Raw genomic sequence first — 13,440 nt, 5'->3', positions numbered from 1 at the left:
CCAACACATTTTTCATTAAACTGTATGTTCACAGTGTAAACATACTGACCACCAGAAACCAGTGGGCTATATAAAAGTTTATTTTTCCCTATATAGAAGTACATACACAAAACATCTCTGTGACAACTGCACAATCGGATGAAGGCCACGTCATTTTTTTTTCTTTAGACACACAGGCTTTTTGTAACTGTTCAGAGCCGATTTAAAAATACTGGCAGCTTTCGGTGCTTCCCCTCTGCCTCACTGTAGCTGCACCTATGGAATAAGTCGAAACATCCTGGGTAACTTCCTTGTTGAGTTATCACATTCACAAGATTTTCAGAAAACTTCTGATCTTCAGGTGGAGGTCACCGAGATTCAACTCATTTAAGATTTTTAGTAGATGGTATCAATTTAGGTGTCCACGTTGTCCTCCCACCTGCCCAGCAGTGTGACCCCAACAGTCTATGCTATGCTTTTATTTTGGCTTTGTTTACAATGACACTTTGCATCACAAGACTCAATGGCAGCAGAAAAACTTAGCAGAAGTGTAATGCTTCTTTACACAACATAATGCCTTATACTTACACATCAAATGCACTGTACTCCAAAGTTAGACGGGTAGGCAAACCAAGAGGATCACCTATCAGACATGAAAGTCGATCAGCCACATTGGTAATAGAAAATACAGATCTGTCAATCAAGTGGGAAAACTGCATTTGACAGTGAGTGAGTGTGTTGCTTATTCTGTCTTCCTCCCATCACCCTCAACCAGTAATGGCAGATAGCTGTTCCTCCCTGAGCCTGGTCCTGCTGCAGGTTTCTTCCTGTTAAAAGGGAGTTTTTCCTTCCCACTGGCGCCATGTACTTCATCATAGGGGGCAGTTTGATTGTCGGGGTTTCTCTCTATTATTGTAGGGTCTTTATCTTACAATATAAAGTGCCTTGAGGCAACTTGTTATGATTTAGCGCTATATGAATACAATTGAATTGAACTGATCTTTTATTGAAACCATGCCATCAGAATACTCACCATTGTAATAGTATCCTTTGATACATTTGGGACTCTCATCCAATCTGTAGTCATTGAGTTTCTTCTGAGTAAGCTCATGCCAAAAGCCTGCTTCCAGAGCGCTGCTGAAAGGAGCAAACTGCAGCTTAAGTTCTGCAGTGGACGGCGATGCCTCACTGATGTCAGATGCCATTACACTTCACAGAGCGGCACGTTCAACAAGCTGTGAAATAAAACAGCAGACGGCTATGAAGCACTTGCAGGCACTATAATAACTTATGACTTAGATACACAAAGAGTAGTAAAAGTAACTCTCGCACTGTTGAAGTAAACAGTCTGAATAAAAGCACAGAATAAAAGCTGCACTTGTATACGGTTTTATGACTTTGGAGTGCCTCAATTACCAGTTCACACTCACACAACAATTATGGGAAAACTCCCTTGCAAGGAGCTGGCCTGCCCATCAGGAGTAACTTGGGGTTCAATGTCTTGCCCAAAATCACTCACACATGTTGGTGGAGCCCTGTGATTAGTGGATGCCTAAATCAGGAGCTCCTGCTGATCACATAATAATCAGTTCATTATCTGCTGAGCCCTAAATTTCCAATGCTGCTGTTTAATTGACAACCCAGTGAAGAATGTGATTTGAATAAGCTTATTACTCAGCCAGGTTTAAAATTACTCGATGAGTACATCGCCCAAGATATCAGAGATGTAACTATATGTGCTTTTGATATGTGAAAGTATCTGCCACACATGCAAATGAAGGAAAAAAAAAATCACACTATTATCAGTTGTCTTTTTCTTCTTTCAGCTGCTCCCTTTGGGGTCACCACAGCAGATCATCTGCCTCCTTCTCACCCTGCCCCTAGCATTCGACTCAGTCACACCAACCCTTTGTAAATCCTCCTTCACTACTAGGGCTGGACTGGTAATGCATATTAGGCTTTTTCCTGGTGGGTCAATATAATTTTTTTTCTTTGTTGCTATAATCATACAGGCCACCTGCCATGGTGCACTGGCACTACAAACACTGACACTAGTAGTGTAAAGTACTTTGGGGTCCTTAGTGACTAAGTAAAGCGCTATACAAATACAGGCCATTTACCATTTTAGTCCAGTGGACAATTTTTATTAGTAATCCTGGATAGACGAATATAATCTTTTAACGCAACCATCCCTCTCCTACAGACACAGATGGAAAAACAAAAGCACAAAAAAAAGGTGTCAGTGAAAAGCCAAGAGAGAAAAAGAAAAAGAAACTAGGCATATATGCAGCAAAATGTTTATATACATATTAGAAACTGCACTGTCAACAGCAGTACCAGCAACCACTACTATAAAGCTCTCACAGTCACAGTACTGCTCCTGTTTCCAGCACTAGCCATGGAGAAATGATGGAGGAGGGAGAGCAGTTCCAACAAGAGAGCGGGGAAGGTGTAAATAATATGGTAAGGAAATAAATGGAAGGACATGATTATCAAGGGAGACATTCAAGTAAAATAACCCACCATCAATGACCAAAAGCCACTGCTAATAGCTAAAGGGTAGCTTTTAATTGTGCCATGCTGCACTAAAGCACAACAAAGACTTCCTAACCCAACAACAAGTGTACCAACGTGGTTAAACAAAAATAAAGCATAAACATTTATTTATTTATTAACTGATCATAGTCAGCCGCCTGGACCAAATATGCCAGGGCTCATTTGGTGTCCCAGTTGTTCACTTCATCAGTGAATCTTCTCTGAGGTCTTCGTCTTTTCCTCCTCCCTGGCGTCTCTATATTCAACATCCTTTGTCCATCCTCTATTACTATTCTGCACGTCCAAACCACCTCAGCCTTGGCTCTCTAACTTTACCTCCACACCGTTAAACTTCTGATACACTGATTTCTAACCGTGTCCACTTTGGTCAATCCCAACAAGATTTGAACATTTTCAGCTCAACCGTCTTTTTGTCAGCACCACAATCTTCAAACCATACAAGACGCTATGATGTGTGGGTGGTCTCAGTCCCATCTTATAAAAATTCTCTTTAACTCTTGGTACTGTATATCTGTCACAAATAACTCCATATGTGATGGCAAGCTACATGAACAATAAACTGGACATTTAAAAAAGAAAAAAAGAGGATTCGTGTTTCCTTTCCTGTATCCCATCCACGTGCATAATCCATGAAAAGATAAAGGATTTTAAAATATTTTTGACCAGCTCAGCTGCAAAGAGAGCCTAAACTCTGGTTAAATAATGAGCGCCAAACCTTCAAGACTAAGCATTTAATGGCTGTCAGTCTTGGCATGTTAATGATTAAATTCTACGTTTACTTTTTTTCGTGTCTTTAACTGTTTTCTCTTGCTGAGAAGTAAAGTCAGCTCAATAGAGACCACACAATGAAACCCAGCAGCTTTAGCACTTCAAGCGCTTTTTAACGCGACGAAAATTCTCATGGAAATAAATCATAAAATAAGACATCCCTGCATCACAACACAGACAATTTATGTCCGCTTCAGACAGATACATACATGTTTATACGTTAACGTGTAACAGGACTTGTGCACTTACCATAAAACCTTACTTCCTGGTGAAGGAGATCATGTGATCGCGAGTCTTGTAAATAAAGCAGTGCAGTGTGGGTAAGCTTTAGCTTACTTGCTACGGTTTCTTGTCTTTATGGTGCAAGCACCATTGAGTAAAATACAAAGAACCAAAACATAAACAAGAACGCGCAGACGATAAAGCAGGAGAAAACGGACAAAAACCTGTAGGCGCCGTTTCTTTTCATTTCGGAGACTGCTACAGAGGCTGAAGCGTTTGTAATGAACGCCGGTTTTAGCTTGTGAAATTACAAACGCAACATAATAGTGGTGAAACCGGTAAAGCTACTTCTGCTCCTACTTTTGGGCTCAATTATGACTTCAGTTTTCACCAGAAATTAGCTGTATGTGAGCGGCGGACCGTACGGAAACAGGGTTAGGGACCGTCGCAAAACTGTGCTGCTGTACAAAAACGCACGATATAAATTAAAAGATGTCATGTTTTGGCCAGGAGGCTAAAACAAACTGAGAAAATCCATCTAAAATAATATGAAGCCCACAAAGTGTCACCTCTTTGTATTTGTATTTCCCTGGATGACAACCACAATATCCAGTGGTAGCCCCTGCACTGTGAAGGACAGCATGTAATAATAGCACCCCCCTTTTTTAAATAGCTTGTTCTACATGGAACAGCTATTACCACATGTAAAAGCCACTGAGCTCTTGAATCCTTCCTGAAGGAAAACACAGGAACGAAAGTACAAGTGCTCAAGGTTTCCTTGTACCTTATCATTTAAACACAAGAACACTCTGAAGTAGCAGATGAGACTAGCGGTTCAAGGAAAGCATAAAATGCTTTGAAAGTACTCAGTTTGTTAGATGGAGTACATGTTTACAGTGGAAATCTTCAACAGGGTAAGTTCAGGGACATTGTGTGAGCTGTGTTAACTGGTTTAATGAAACAAGGAAACATCTCACAGTGATGCTCATGCAGATGCAGACTGTGTCAAGTTGTGTTGCTCTTAACTAATCTTTAAAAAAAAGCTTGACTGATATAAAACTGCTCCTACTCATACAGGCTGAGTTTTTCCTCTTCAACAGCTCATGGTTTAATTATTGTAAGGTGAGATATATGTGTTAGTATTAATAATTGAATTTCTTTTTTTTTTTTTCTGATTTTTCTCGCTTGGATAAGACCGCTCCAGGTTTCAATTTTTGATGAAAGCACGTGTATGTTTTTCTGATTCAGACCTTCAACACAAACTGGTTTATTACAGTAAACTATGAGGTAAAACTGAATTGAGATTTTCAGATCTGTACCATGGAGTCCATTCCAGTTTAAAGATTACAGATTAAATGAAAAACAGTTCTTATTTTAGTACAAGTAACCTGAGAAACACGCCATAGAAACTCATGAATGATGCCCGTGCTGGGTTATTAAGAGAGAGGGGATGAGGGACATTGGCATATTGTTGAAAATGTCCTTGTTATACGTCCCATACAAGAGAGGAAATATAACAGTTTCAGCACACTGAAAAGTTAAATGAAATATTTATGCTGGTAAGTCACAAGCTTTGCAGATTTTGGTGAATATTATTGAAACTGCCACAAAGACAATTAAGTGGCACTATATTATGAGAAATAGAGTTCTTGTCTTTTTTTCTAGAGCTATTTCTCCATTTTGCACAGGAGAAAATATGAATGTATTAATTGACAGTATATGTGCATCATAATTTGCTAAAAAAATGCTAAAATTCCCCAATATGGCTTAAAAAGAAGATGGCTACACTGTGGTCATATAGGGATGGACATGGTCAGCAACATTACTCGGGTAGGCGGTGGCATTTACACAGTGCTCATTTAAAGGATCTTCACTTGGTACTACAGGACCTAAACTGTGCCAAAAAAATATCCCTTCATCATTACATCACCAGCAGGTTGAATCACTCATACAAGGCAGGATGGCTCTATCTATCATCTTGTTTAGGCAAAATTAGGTAAACTATCTCAACATTGCAGGAGAAACTGAGACTCAGCAGAGTAGCCAGTGTTTTTCCAGTCTCCGCTTGTCCATTATAGATGAACCTTTGTGAACTGTAGCTCAGTTTCCTGTTCTTAGCTGGAAGCACTGGCGCCTGTTGTGGTCTTTTACTGCTGTAGCCCATAGAATAGAATAGAATAGAATAGAATTCAACTTTATTGTCATTGCACATGCACAGGTACAGGGCAACGAAATGCAGAAATGCATCTGCTTCAAGATTCAACATGTACAATCAGAGATGCCTTTCTGCATACCTTGGTTGTAACAAATGATTATCTAAGTTACTGCTGCAGTCTGGCTATTCAACCCGATCTGTGAAAACAACCTGGCATTTTCTTCCAGAGAACTGCCTTTTGCTGGATATTTTCTCTTTTTCGAACCGTTCTCTGTAAGCCCTAGAGATGGCTGTGTGGGAAACTCTCAGCAGATCAACAGTTTCTGAAACACTCTGCTTGTCTGTCACCAACAACCATGCCGCATTGAAGGTCACTTAAATAACCTTTCTTCCCCATTCAGATGATTGGTTTGAAAAGCTGTAGTTGAACAGGTGTACTTAATAAAGTGACCAATGGGTACATTTGATGGAATCTTGCTGCAGCATGGGCATTGGGTTTTGTCCCAGGTTAATTAGGTCATGTGTTCAGCATTTCACATAAATGTTCTTGCCAAAGTCAGCACCTCAAACTAATGACAAAATAAAATTAGAAGAACAGTTTGAAGTTAATAGTGTTAATGACGTGAGGCTTGAAGGACTAGCACATTAGAACGTTTTATTTTTAGTTTTAGGTGTACATCATAAACAGGACATTAAATGTCATCAATTTTTTTTCTTTCAGATTGACTTCAATTTTATTTCATTACTGTATCATGCATGAAATAATATGCCAGCCTAAATAGGCTTACAAGACACCGATAACAAAAAACAGAATATAAACCAGAACACACCCACAGGTTTTAATCATACTCTGGTGATCATTATAAGCATTATTCAAAAACTTTGCCCTCAACATGAGACACCCAGCATTAAAAGCGCATAGGCAGCAACTTCACTTTGACATAAAAGTATCCAAACTACTTTTTAAAAAAAAAACAACAAAAAACACACACACACAAACAGCAAAACATTCAGTGGGACATAATATTCATTACAAACAGTTACCTCAGGGGAAGCTCTTTGCAGAACCTTTTCAAGCAACAGAGAAACAGCATATAAAATGAAATTTTCTTCCCCTTTGTCTTGTTTTTAATGAGAAGTGCAGTCACACACATCCGTCTTCCCATCATCACCTCTTCCAGCTCAATTTCAGCCTCCTCTGATTTGTTTGATTTGACTGCACAGTGACTCACAACATTGCCACGCTCATTACAACATTATTTCAGACACTATGATTCACATATTAAAATATGAAATTCAGTTCTTTGTCCCTGCCCCCCATAAAATCTGAAGTGACACTGTGCAAAAAGTAACAGTGTAAAGAAATGTCCTTAATTCCATTTATCCTTATTTTCTTTTTACAAGGAAGCTTCTAGCATAGCTAACACGGGAGTTACTGGGAGAAAGAGTTGCACCATGAAGCTCTGTGTATAGCCTGGATGCACTTGAATGCGTTTGTTACAAAATACTGACACAAATCCATTAAAGAAGTCTCAGATTTATAGGGCTTCGGAGTTGACGTCACGCCGCAATGCATTGTGGGAGCGCGGCGGCATTTTCGGGGTCTACGAATCAAATCAAACACACTGTGTTGGAACGACGATTACAAGATGCTTAAAAGCAGCTTAAAAGAGAATGGACTGTATAGAGACCGATTGCGTCCAGAGGCGAAGCGGCGGTACTTGCAGAAAATAGCGTGCATTGGAAATGTGGACCCGTATGAAATACGGCCGTGGAGTAGAAACCCTGATATATTTCATACCTTATCTGTGGAGTCAGCGCGTACAAGTCGTCATTCAATCAAAGGTAAGTCAGCTCGAGTACAGCGAGTGAAATGCGTTTGATTTCCCTGCAAACATTCAGATTACTGCAGCATAAATTCATTCATGAGGGGAAATTACAGTGAGAACATGTGGAGACTGTTAGGTGGATAACATAGTGAGTTCAGTGCATTGATGAGACACTGTCCTGAAGGATTTAGTTATTCTCTATGGTTAAAGAAATTGCAATGATTTATTGTTTATTATAAATAATTCTAATTATACATCTTGCTTCCATATTTGTATCTTGTGTCACTAAAAATACATTTTATTTTAGTTTTATACTTTGATTAATGACCTGCAGAATCTCCTTAACATATTAAGTGATTCATAATTGTCACTTTATGCTTTCTCCATCTCTAAAGTGATGACATCCTTGCATTACATACTTTAGGTTCATTTTCTGCAGGCAGGTTTCTGACAGAACAGACAGATTTAGACTATAACATGCAGCGTTCTATAGATGGACACATAAAGAAATGAAAAATCACATGTATGTGCTAACTTTCTTGACACTTTGTTACATTTATGATAAAGTAGATTAAACACATTTGTGTCGGCCTTGGCTCATAGTTCTTGTCTTTAAATGAACTTTGTCTGTGTGTGTTTCAGGTGCTGCACTCTAAGACTGAATGAACCAGCATTGCAGCCATGGGTCACTGTGAGCATCACAGGGAAGGTTGAAGCCACCCGCTGCACCTGTATGGCCGGAGTCGCAGAGACCTGCACCCACGTCGCTGCTCTTCTGTCTAAAGTAGACGGAACAGTGTTGATCCGTGGCACAAGGACTGTTACAGATGAACCTGCATACTGGGTTTTGCCTGGTAATAATACCAAGATACACCCAGAGGTTGGCCATAAGATAGACGACTTCTCTTCAGCTGCCCAAAAAAAGGCTCTTGATCAAAACATACACAGACCATCTGTAGTGACAGGTAAAAGGAGCCGTCCTCAAAAAAGAAAAACCCCACCTGCTACTGTGGAGGAGTTGTCACTGCTATAATGCCATCATGTTTTATCTAGGGGTCTAGATGTATGCCTGTAGTGCACTGCTGTGTAAATAATTTGCATTTACTGAATATGTACTGACTGAGTCCCACTGTTCAAAAGTTGAATAAAGAAACTAAATTATTTTGCCTTTTTTTTTTTTTTTTATTAAAACCACTTTATAGAACATCACATCAGTAACAGTGTAGAATCCATGTCATTTACAGTTTACAAATGACAAGATGTTTACACCAAATCATGAGTGTTTACATGATATCACCCACTACTAACATTACTTTATTTACTGTATCTTTTGAAAAAATAACAGCACAAGACTTAAGAACATTTAACAGGAGCAGGTTTCATTCTTCTCTGGTTTTATTATCACACTGTTCACCAAACGCAGCAAACCTTCACCATCTTATCCAGAAGGGTCACCTCTTCACCCTCACATGGAAGAAGTAATCTGATTGGCATGGTGGTTTGTTTGAAGCAGGTCCCTCGTGTAGCGCTGGAAACCAGTCATGATGTTTCATCCATTTCATCGGCTGGTTTGCTGCAATAATGCCAAATAATTAGCAACTCTATAAATAGACGGTAGTTCTGCAAAATCACTCAGTAGGATGTTTGTTCTAATTTGCTATGAGCTCAGAGCGCATCGAAAATGAAACTAATAGGCTATAAAGAGAGATATGAACATATTTAGAACTTACCGGAATGAAAATGTCTGGAGCACCAACAGATATTTGGAGATGGAAGAGAGCTGCACGTCAGCTCATCTCACAGCTGCTATCCAGGCTAGACGCCTTCGTTTGGTAACATCGATACACGAGCTGCCTCATGTCGCTTCCAGGTTGGGAAAGCATAAAAAGACAATCCAACCTTATTCCCGTGCCGGTCGTAAGATCGAACATTGCAGCCGAGCACACAGCAAGTACGAACCATGGCTATGCTATCGCTCCTAGCTTAGACCCCCAAAATGGTGAATCGGGCCAAAATCCTTTCCACGCCCACCCCCGTGACATCACGCTCCGAAGACCTATTGTGTGCTGCAGCATTTTTGAATCATTTTCGACACTCTTTGGCTAATGACGTGTAGCGACGTGCTACACCTTATAACAGATAAGCAACTTATTCCCATCAAGGAGAGAAACAAAACCTTTCTGCAGTTCGAAAGAAGACTGTGACTGTGACAAATAGTTTGTTCTGGTAGTAGTTTTGTCTTCATAATCAGGTTTTTGCTCATATATTTCCAATTTCGTTATACTATGTATAATGACAATAAAGGCTTTCAATTCAATATATTAACCTATTAGACTTAATGGCAGGAAATAGATGTCAAAGCACGAACAGGTAGAACAAGTTCAGAGGTTTTCTTTAAGGGAGTGTAGGTGACTGAATGTGCTTGTTTAGAGTTGCCATTCTTAATTAAAAAAACATAAAAAATAAAGACAGTAGGTATCATAATTCAGCCCTTCCTCGATCACTAGTACCAAGCACCAAGATGCATCTAAAGTCTCGTACTCTGTTTAAATAATAAGAAGGAGAATGACTCACAATGTGGTTGTCATTTTCAAAGAAAATCTTCTCCTTGTTCTTTTTTTTAAACAATATTAATCATATTTCACATTATGTGTTTTATGGTATATTCCTAGCACAGAAAATCAATTAAAAAATTTTTTTCAAAATACAATTTTTACATAGTTTTTAGCAAAACTTTAAGCTCAAATTCTTCTGTGACACAGTCTATTATTATTATTATAATTACTATTATAATTAGTGTAACATAAACAAAATAAATAACATTAAACTGACATATTATCCTCAGCTTGAGTCTTGAGTCCAAAGAATTGGTGTTTATAAAAATAAAATGCGGAACATAAAAGGAATAGCACACTTTTTTGGTCAACGCTTGATGAGTCATTTTTTCCTTTTGCTAATTCTGCTGTTGTCTCAACATTTAGACGCCTGCGATTGTGTTCTGCTCATTTACAGTCACAAAGGAATGTTAAGAATATTTTTAAAGACCCGTTTAAAGTTTCCATTGCAGAGCGGGTATATAAAAGGGTTTAGAGTAGAGTTGATGTAACCCAGCCATATGGTGAACATGTGCAGGTCATGGTGGACGCACTCTCTACAGAAGGCCATGACCATGAAAGCTATGAAGTATGGTATCCAACACAATAAGAAAGCAGCAATTATGAAGCCCAGCTGCTTGGCTGCTTTGTGCTCTTTGTGGATCCTCAGACTGTGGATGCGATGGCGTGATTGGTCAATGAACTTTTGCCACGCCTGTCTCAGAGTAATTTCATTATCCGCGTCTAATTTGGCATCTTCTACTCCTTCCTCGGCCCAAGGTAGAGCTTGGCTGGGGTCGTAGTTGTTGCTGAGCACAGATGTGTATCTCTGCACGTCTGATACCTTGTTGGTATCGCACACTCCGCTCACTGGGTTTGGCACTGTCACATGGCATTCGTTTAAAGACGCTTGAAGTTTGTTCTCATTATTTCCACCTGAGCAAATCACGTCCTGTGGTGCCGATGGCTGGCTCTGGGGAACCTCGCAGTCTGGTTGCTTCTCCTCAGGAGACAAAGAACACCTTTTAGTCTTTCGTGCCATTCTGAGACCTTTTGTTGTCATGGCAAGCAATGACGTCTGCTGGCACTTTACACCAATTTTTCTGTGTGCTCTCGATAGAGCAGTTTTACTGTTTTTATCAGCGTCTTCAAGGGGATCTGTCTGTTCGAGAGTATTCTGGTCTAGCAGTTTTTCTGTTTTGGATCCTTTCATTAAAACCTCACTTTCCCTCTTAGGTGACTTGGAGTCATTTTTCACAGGGGTTTGAGGATTTTGTCCATTGTCGTTTTCTCCAAATGAATCAGTTGGATGAATGATTCTCTCTCTGTCCCGTAGATGTTGTCTTACTGCCAAATAGATATATGTGTAAAACCACAACATCAAAACAGAGGGTACGTAGAAGTTGAAGACTGCGGTAATGACCTTAAACCACGTGACAAAACGGAAATCTGTGTCACACTTATTTTCCTCTTCAGGTTTGAGGTCCACGTGTGTGAAAGACCTCCATCCTAAAATAGGAATAATCCACATCATGGACAGCAGCCAGGCTCCAGAAATCATCACACTGGCTTTTCCCCGTGTTCGATATTTTAGGTACTTAAGCGGCTGTCTCACTGAGCGGTACCGATCCAAACAGAGGATAAATAAGCTGAAAATTGAAGCTGTGCTTGCCACGTAGTCCATAATCAGCCAAAACTGGCAGACAGCCCGCCCCAGCTTCCATTCATCCTCCAGCAAATATACCAAGTTCAAAGGCATGACCGTGGTCCCTACAATGAGATCTGCCACAGAGAGGCTAACAATATAGAGGTTCCCTACAGTGTGGAGGCTCTTCTCTTTCTTCACAGCATACAGTACGAGCAGGTTCATTATGATCGTGAGAAGGGAAAGAAATCCCAGAAAAACTCCCAGCAGGGCGCTGTTGATGCGATCATGGAAGGTCAGGGTTTGATTGTTCCTCAATGAGTCACCATCACGGAGTCCACTCCAGCTGTTGTTGCTGAAGTTTACATAGCTGCTGGCATTGTGGCGTAGAGGGTCTGCTGAAGGTGACATACTAGATTCCATCATGTTAGGTGAGATGGACACCTCTAGATCCTGTCACATTTTGGAAAGCTTTCATCCAGTGCTTGTTTAACTAAACACCATGGCATGTGTGGAACGGCAGGTTTTAATCAGTGTGTTTACACTCAATGGATAATGGACAAGTTGACTTTCACTCTGGAAAATGTGTATTCCTTCACTAGCCCTGGTCAGTTTATCCACAGTCTACGGTCCATTTTGTTGTAAACCCCAAGTAACAGCATCTGGAAAACACAAAAAATGGCAAGATTAGACATGTAAATGCTGTTAAACAACGTTCTGTATAGAGTTCATGATGTGGATGATTGATTTATAATGGATTACATAATTTCATGAATATAATTTAGGGTTAAAAAATGTCTTCACTTGAAATGTGTAAGAACTAATGTTGCACGAGAACAACCTTAGCGAGAGTATTCAAGACTTTTCATGGACTGCAGGTGAGCAGATGTCTCTCATGAAGCGCTGCTAAGCTAAAGGTTTATTGAAAGCAAAGCAACACAAAGACTTAAAGACCTCTTTTCAGGACAAGCGGTCAACGAGGTTTTTGTCATTTTTTAAAAATGTCTATGTTTAACTTTTGAACTAAATATGTGTACTGGAAAGTTGCTAATGTGTTTGCACTGTTCACTCATATAACCAGTTCTCACGGCGTATTGACGATGGTGTAACTAAGGAGAAGAGAAAGTCCAAGTAATAAACGCCCCTTTCAAAGAACCAACCTGTGTCTGTGTAGTCGTGAAGAGAGCTACAAGACATTTGAAAGCTAACTGTGAGTTTTTAAACACTTTTACTCTTGAAAATAAAAACACAAATCATTATTCAAAGAACATGGCTGAAACATGACCACAGGAAAGCTTGAGAAAACCGCCCGAAGAAAGATAAGGTGAAGAAGATACAGTGATGATGCAATATTTCAATACACAGATAAACATTTCCTGTAATCTTTCCACCTTTGCAGTTTGGGTTTGAATTATTATTAGTCTAAAACCTCCCTTATTCCATCTCTTTCACTGTCCAGCTGGCTTTCTTTCACACTTACGCAAGGGGAGGGCGGCGAATCCCTTCAACAACACAGTAGACAAACTGTGTCATAGGCGGAAAGGAGCCATGAATATGCTGCCAGCGCTGTATGATGGAACCTTTGGATTGATAAAAGCCTATTCAACACTACACTTGATACTATGTTTGAATGTGAAAAGCACAGCATGACTTATTAAAGCATATCAATATGGTACTGGAAAAGCACTTATC

The 13,440-nt window shown here is 39.7% G+C and overlaps 2 protein-coding genes and 1 long non-coding RNA gene across 4 annotated transcripts in view; 1 reads left to right on the top strand and 2 right to left on the bottom strand.

Annotated features, from left to right (window-relative positions):
• atg7 (ATG7 autophagy related 7 homolog (S. cerevisiae)) overlaps window positions 1-3,948 on the bottom strand; it is a 65,668-nt gene extending 61,720 nt beyond the window's left edge. The window contains exons 1-3 of one of the 2 annotated variants that reach the window (XM_085406763.1): window positions 3,553-3,948; window positions 1,013-1,214; window positions 568-622 (exon numbers count right to left, since the gene is read on the bottom strand). In XM_085406763.1, the coding sequence (XP_085262889.1) occupies window positions 568-622; window positions 1,013-1,184 (227 nt within the window). In that variant the 5' untranslated portion in view covers window positions 1,185-1,214; window positions 3,553-3,948. Of the gene's footprint in view, window positions 1-567; window positions 623-1,012; window positions 1,215-2,099; window positions 2,162-3,552 lie in introns of those variants that run through there. The other variant, XM_085406764.1, reaches the window with a different exon arrangement.
• Window positions 3,949-6,485: 2,537 nt separating this feature from the next.
• On the top strand, window positions 6,486-8,670 carry LOC146670065 (uncharacterized). The gene is made up of 2 exons (XR_014911751.1): window positions 6,486-7,525; window positions 8,152-8,670. It is a non-coding gene; the product is annotated as an uncharacterized LOC146670065 (long non-coding RNA).
• A 58-nt stretch (window positions 8,671-8,728) lies between these two features.
• hrh1 (histamine receptor H1) lies at window positions 8,729-12,402 on the bottom strand. The gene is made up of 2 exons (XM_085406761.1): window positions 9,240-12,402; window positions 8,729-9,082 (listed from the first exon to the last, which is right to left on the bottom strand). Exon 1 carries the CDS (start codon window positions 12,172-12,174, stop codon window positions 10,522-10,524), a length of 1,653 nt encoding a protein of 550 aa, XP_085262887.1. The 5' UTR covers window positions 12,175-12,402; the 3' UTR covers window positions 8,729-9,082; window positions 9,240-10,521.
• Between the last annotated feature and the right edge of the window lie 1,038 nt (window positions 12,403-13,440).

Source organism: Rhamphochromis longiceps, linkage group LG5 (assembly GCF_057381845.1).
Source record: "Rhamphochromis longiceps isolate RC_006_pf linkage group LG5, R_longiceps_female_GT1.1, whole genome shotgun sequence".
Taxonomy (NCBI): domain Eukaryota; kingdom Metazoa; phylum Chordata; class Actinopteri; order Cichliformes; family Cichlidae; genus Rhamphochromis; species Rhamphochromis longiceps.
Note: the sequence above shows the minus strand (reverse complement) of the source record. Positions and strands in the feature narration are given on the sequence as shown.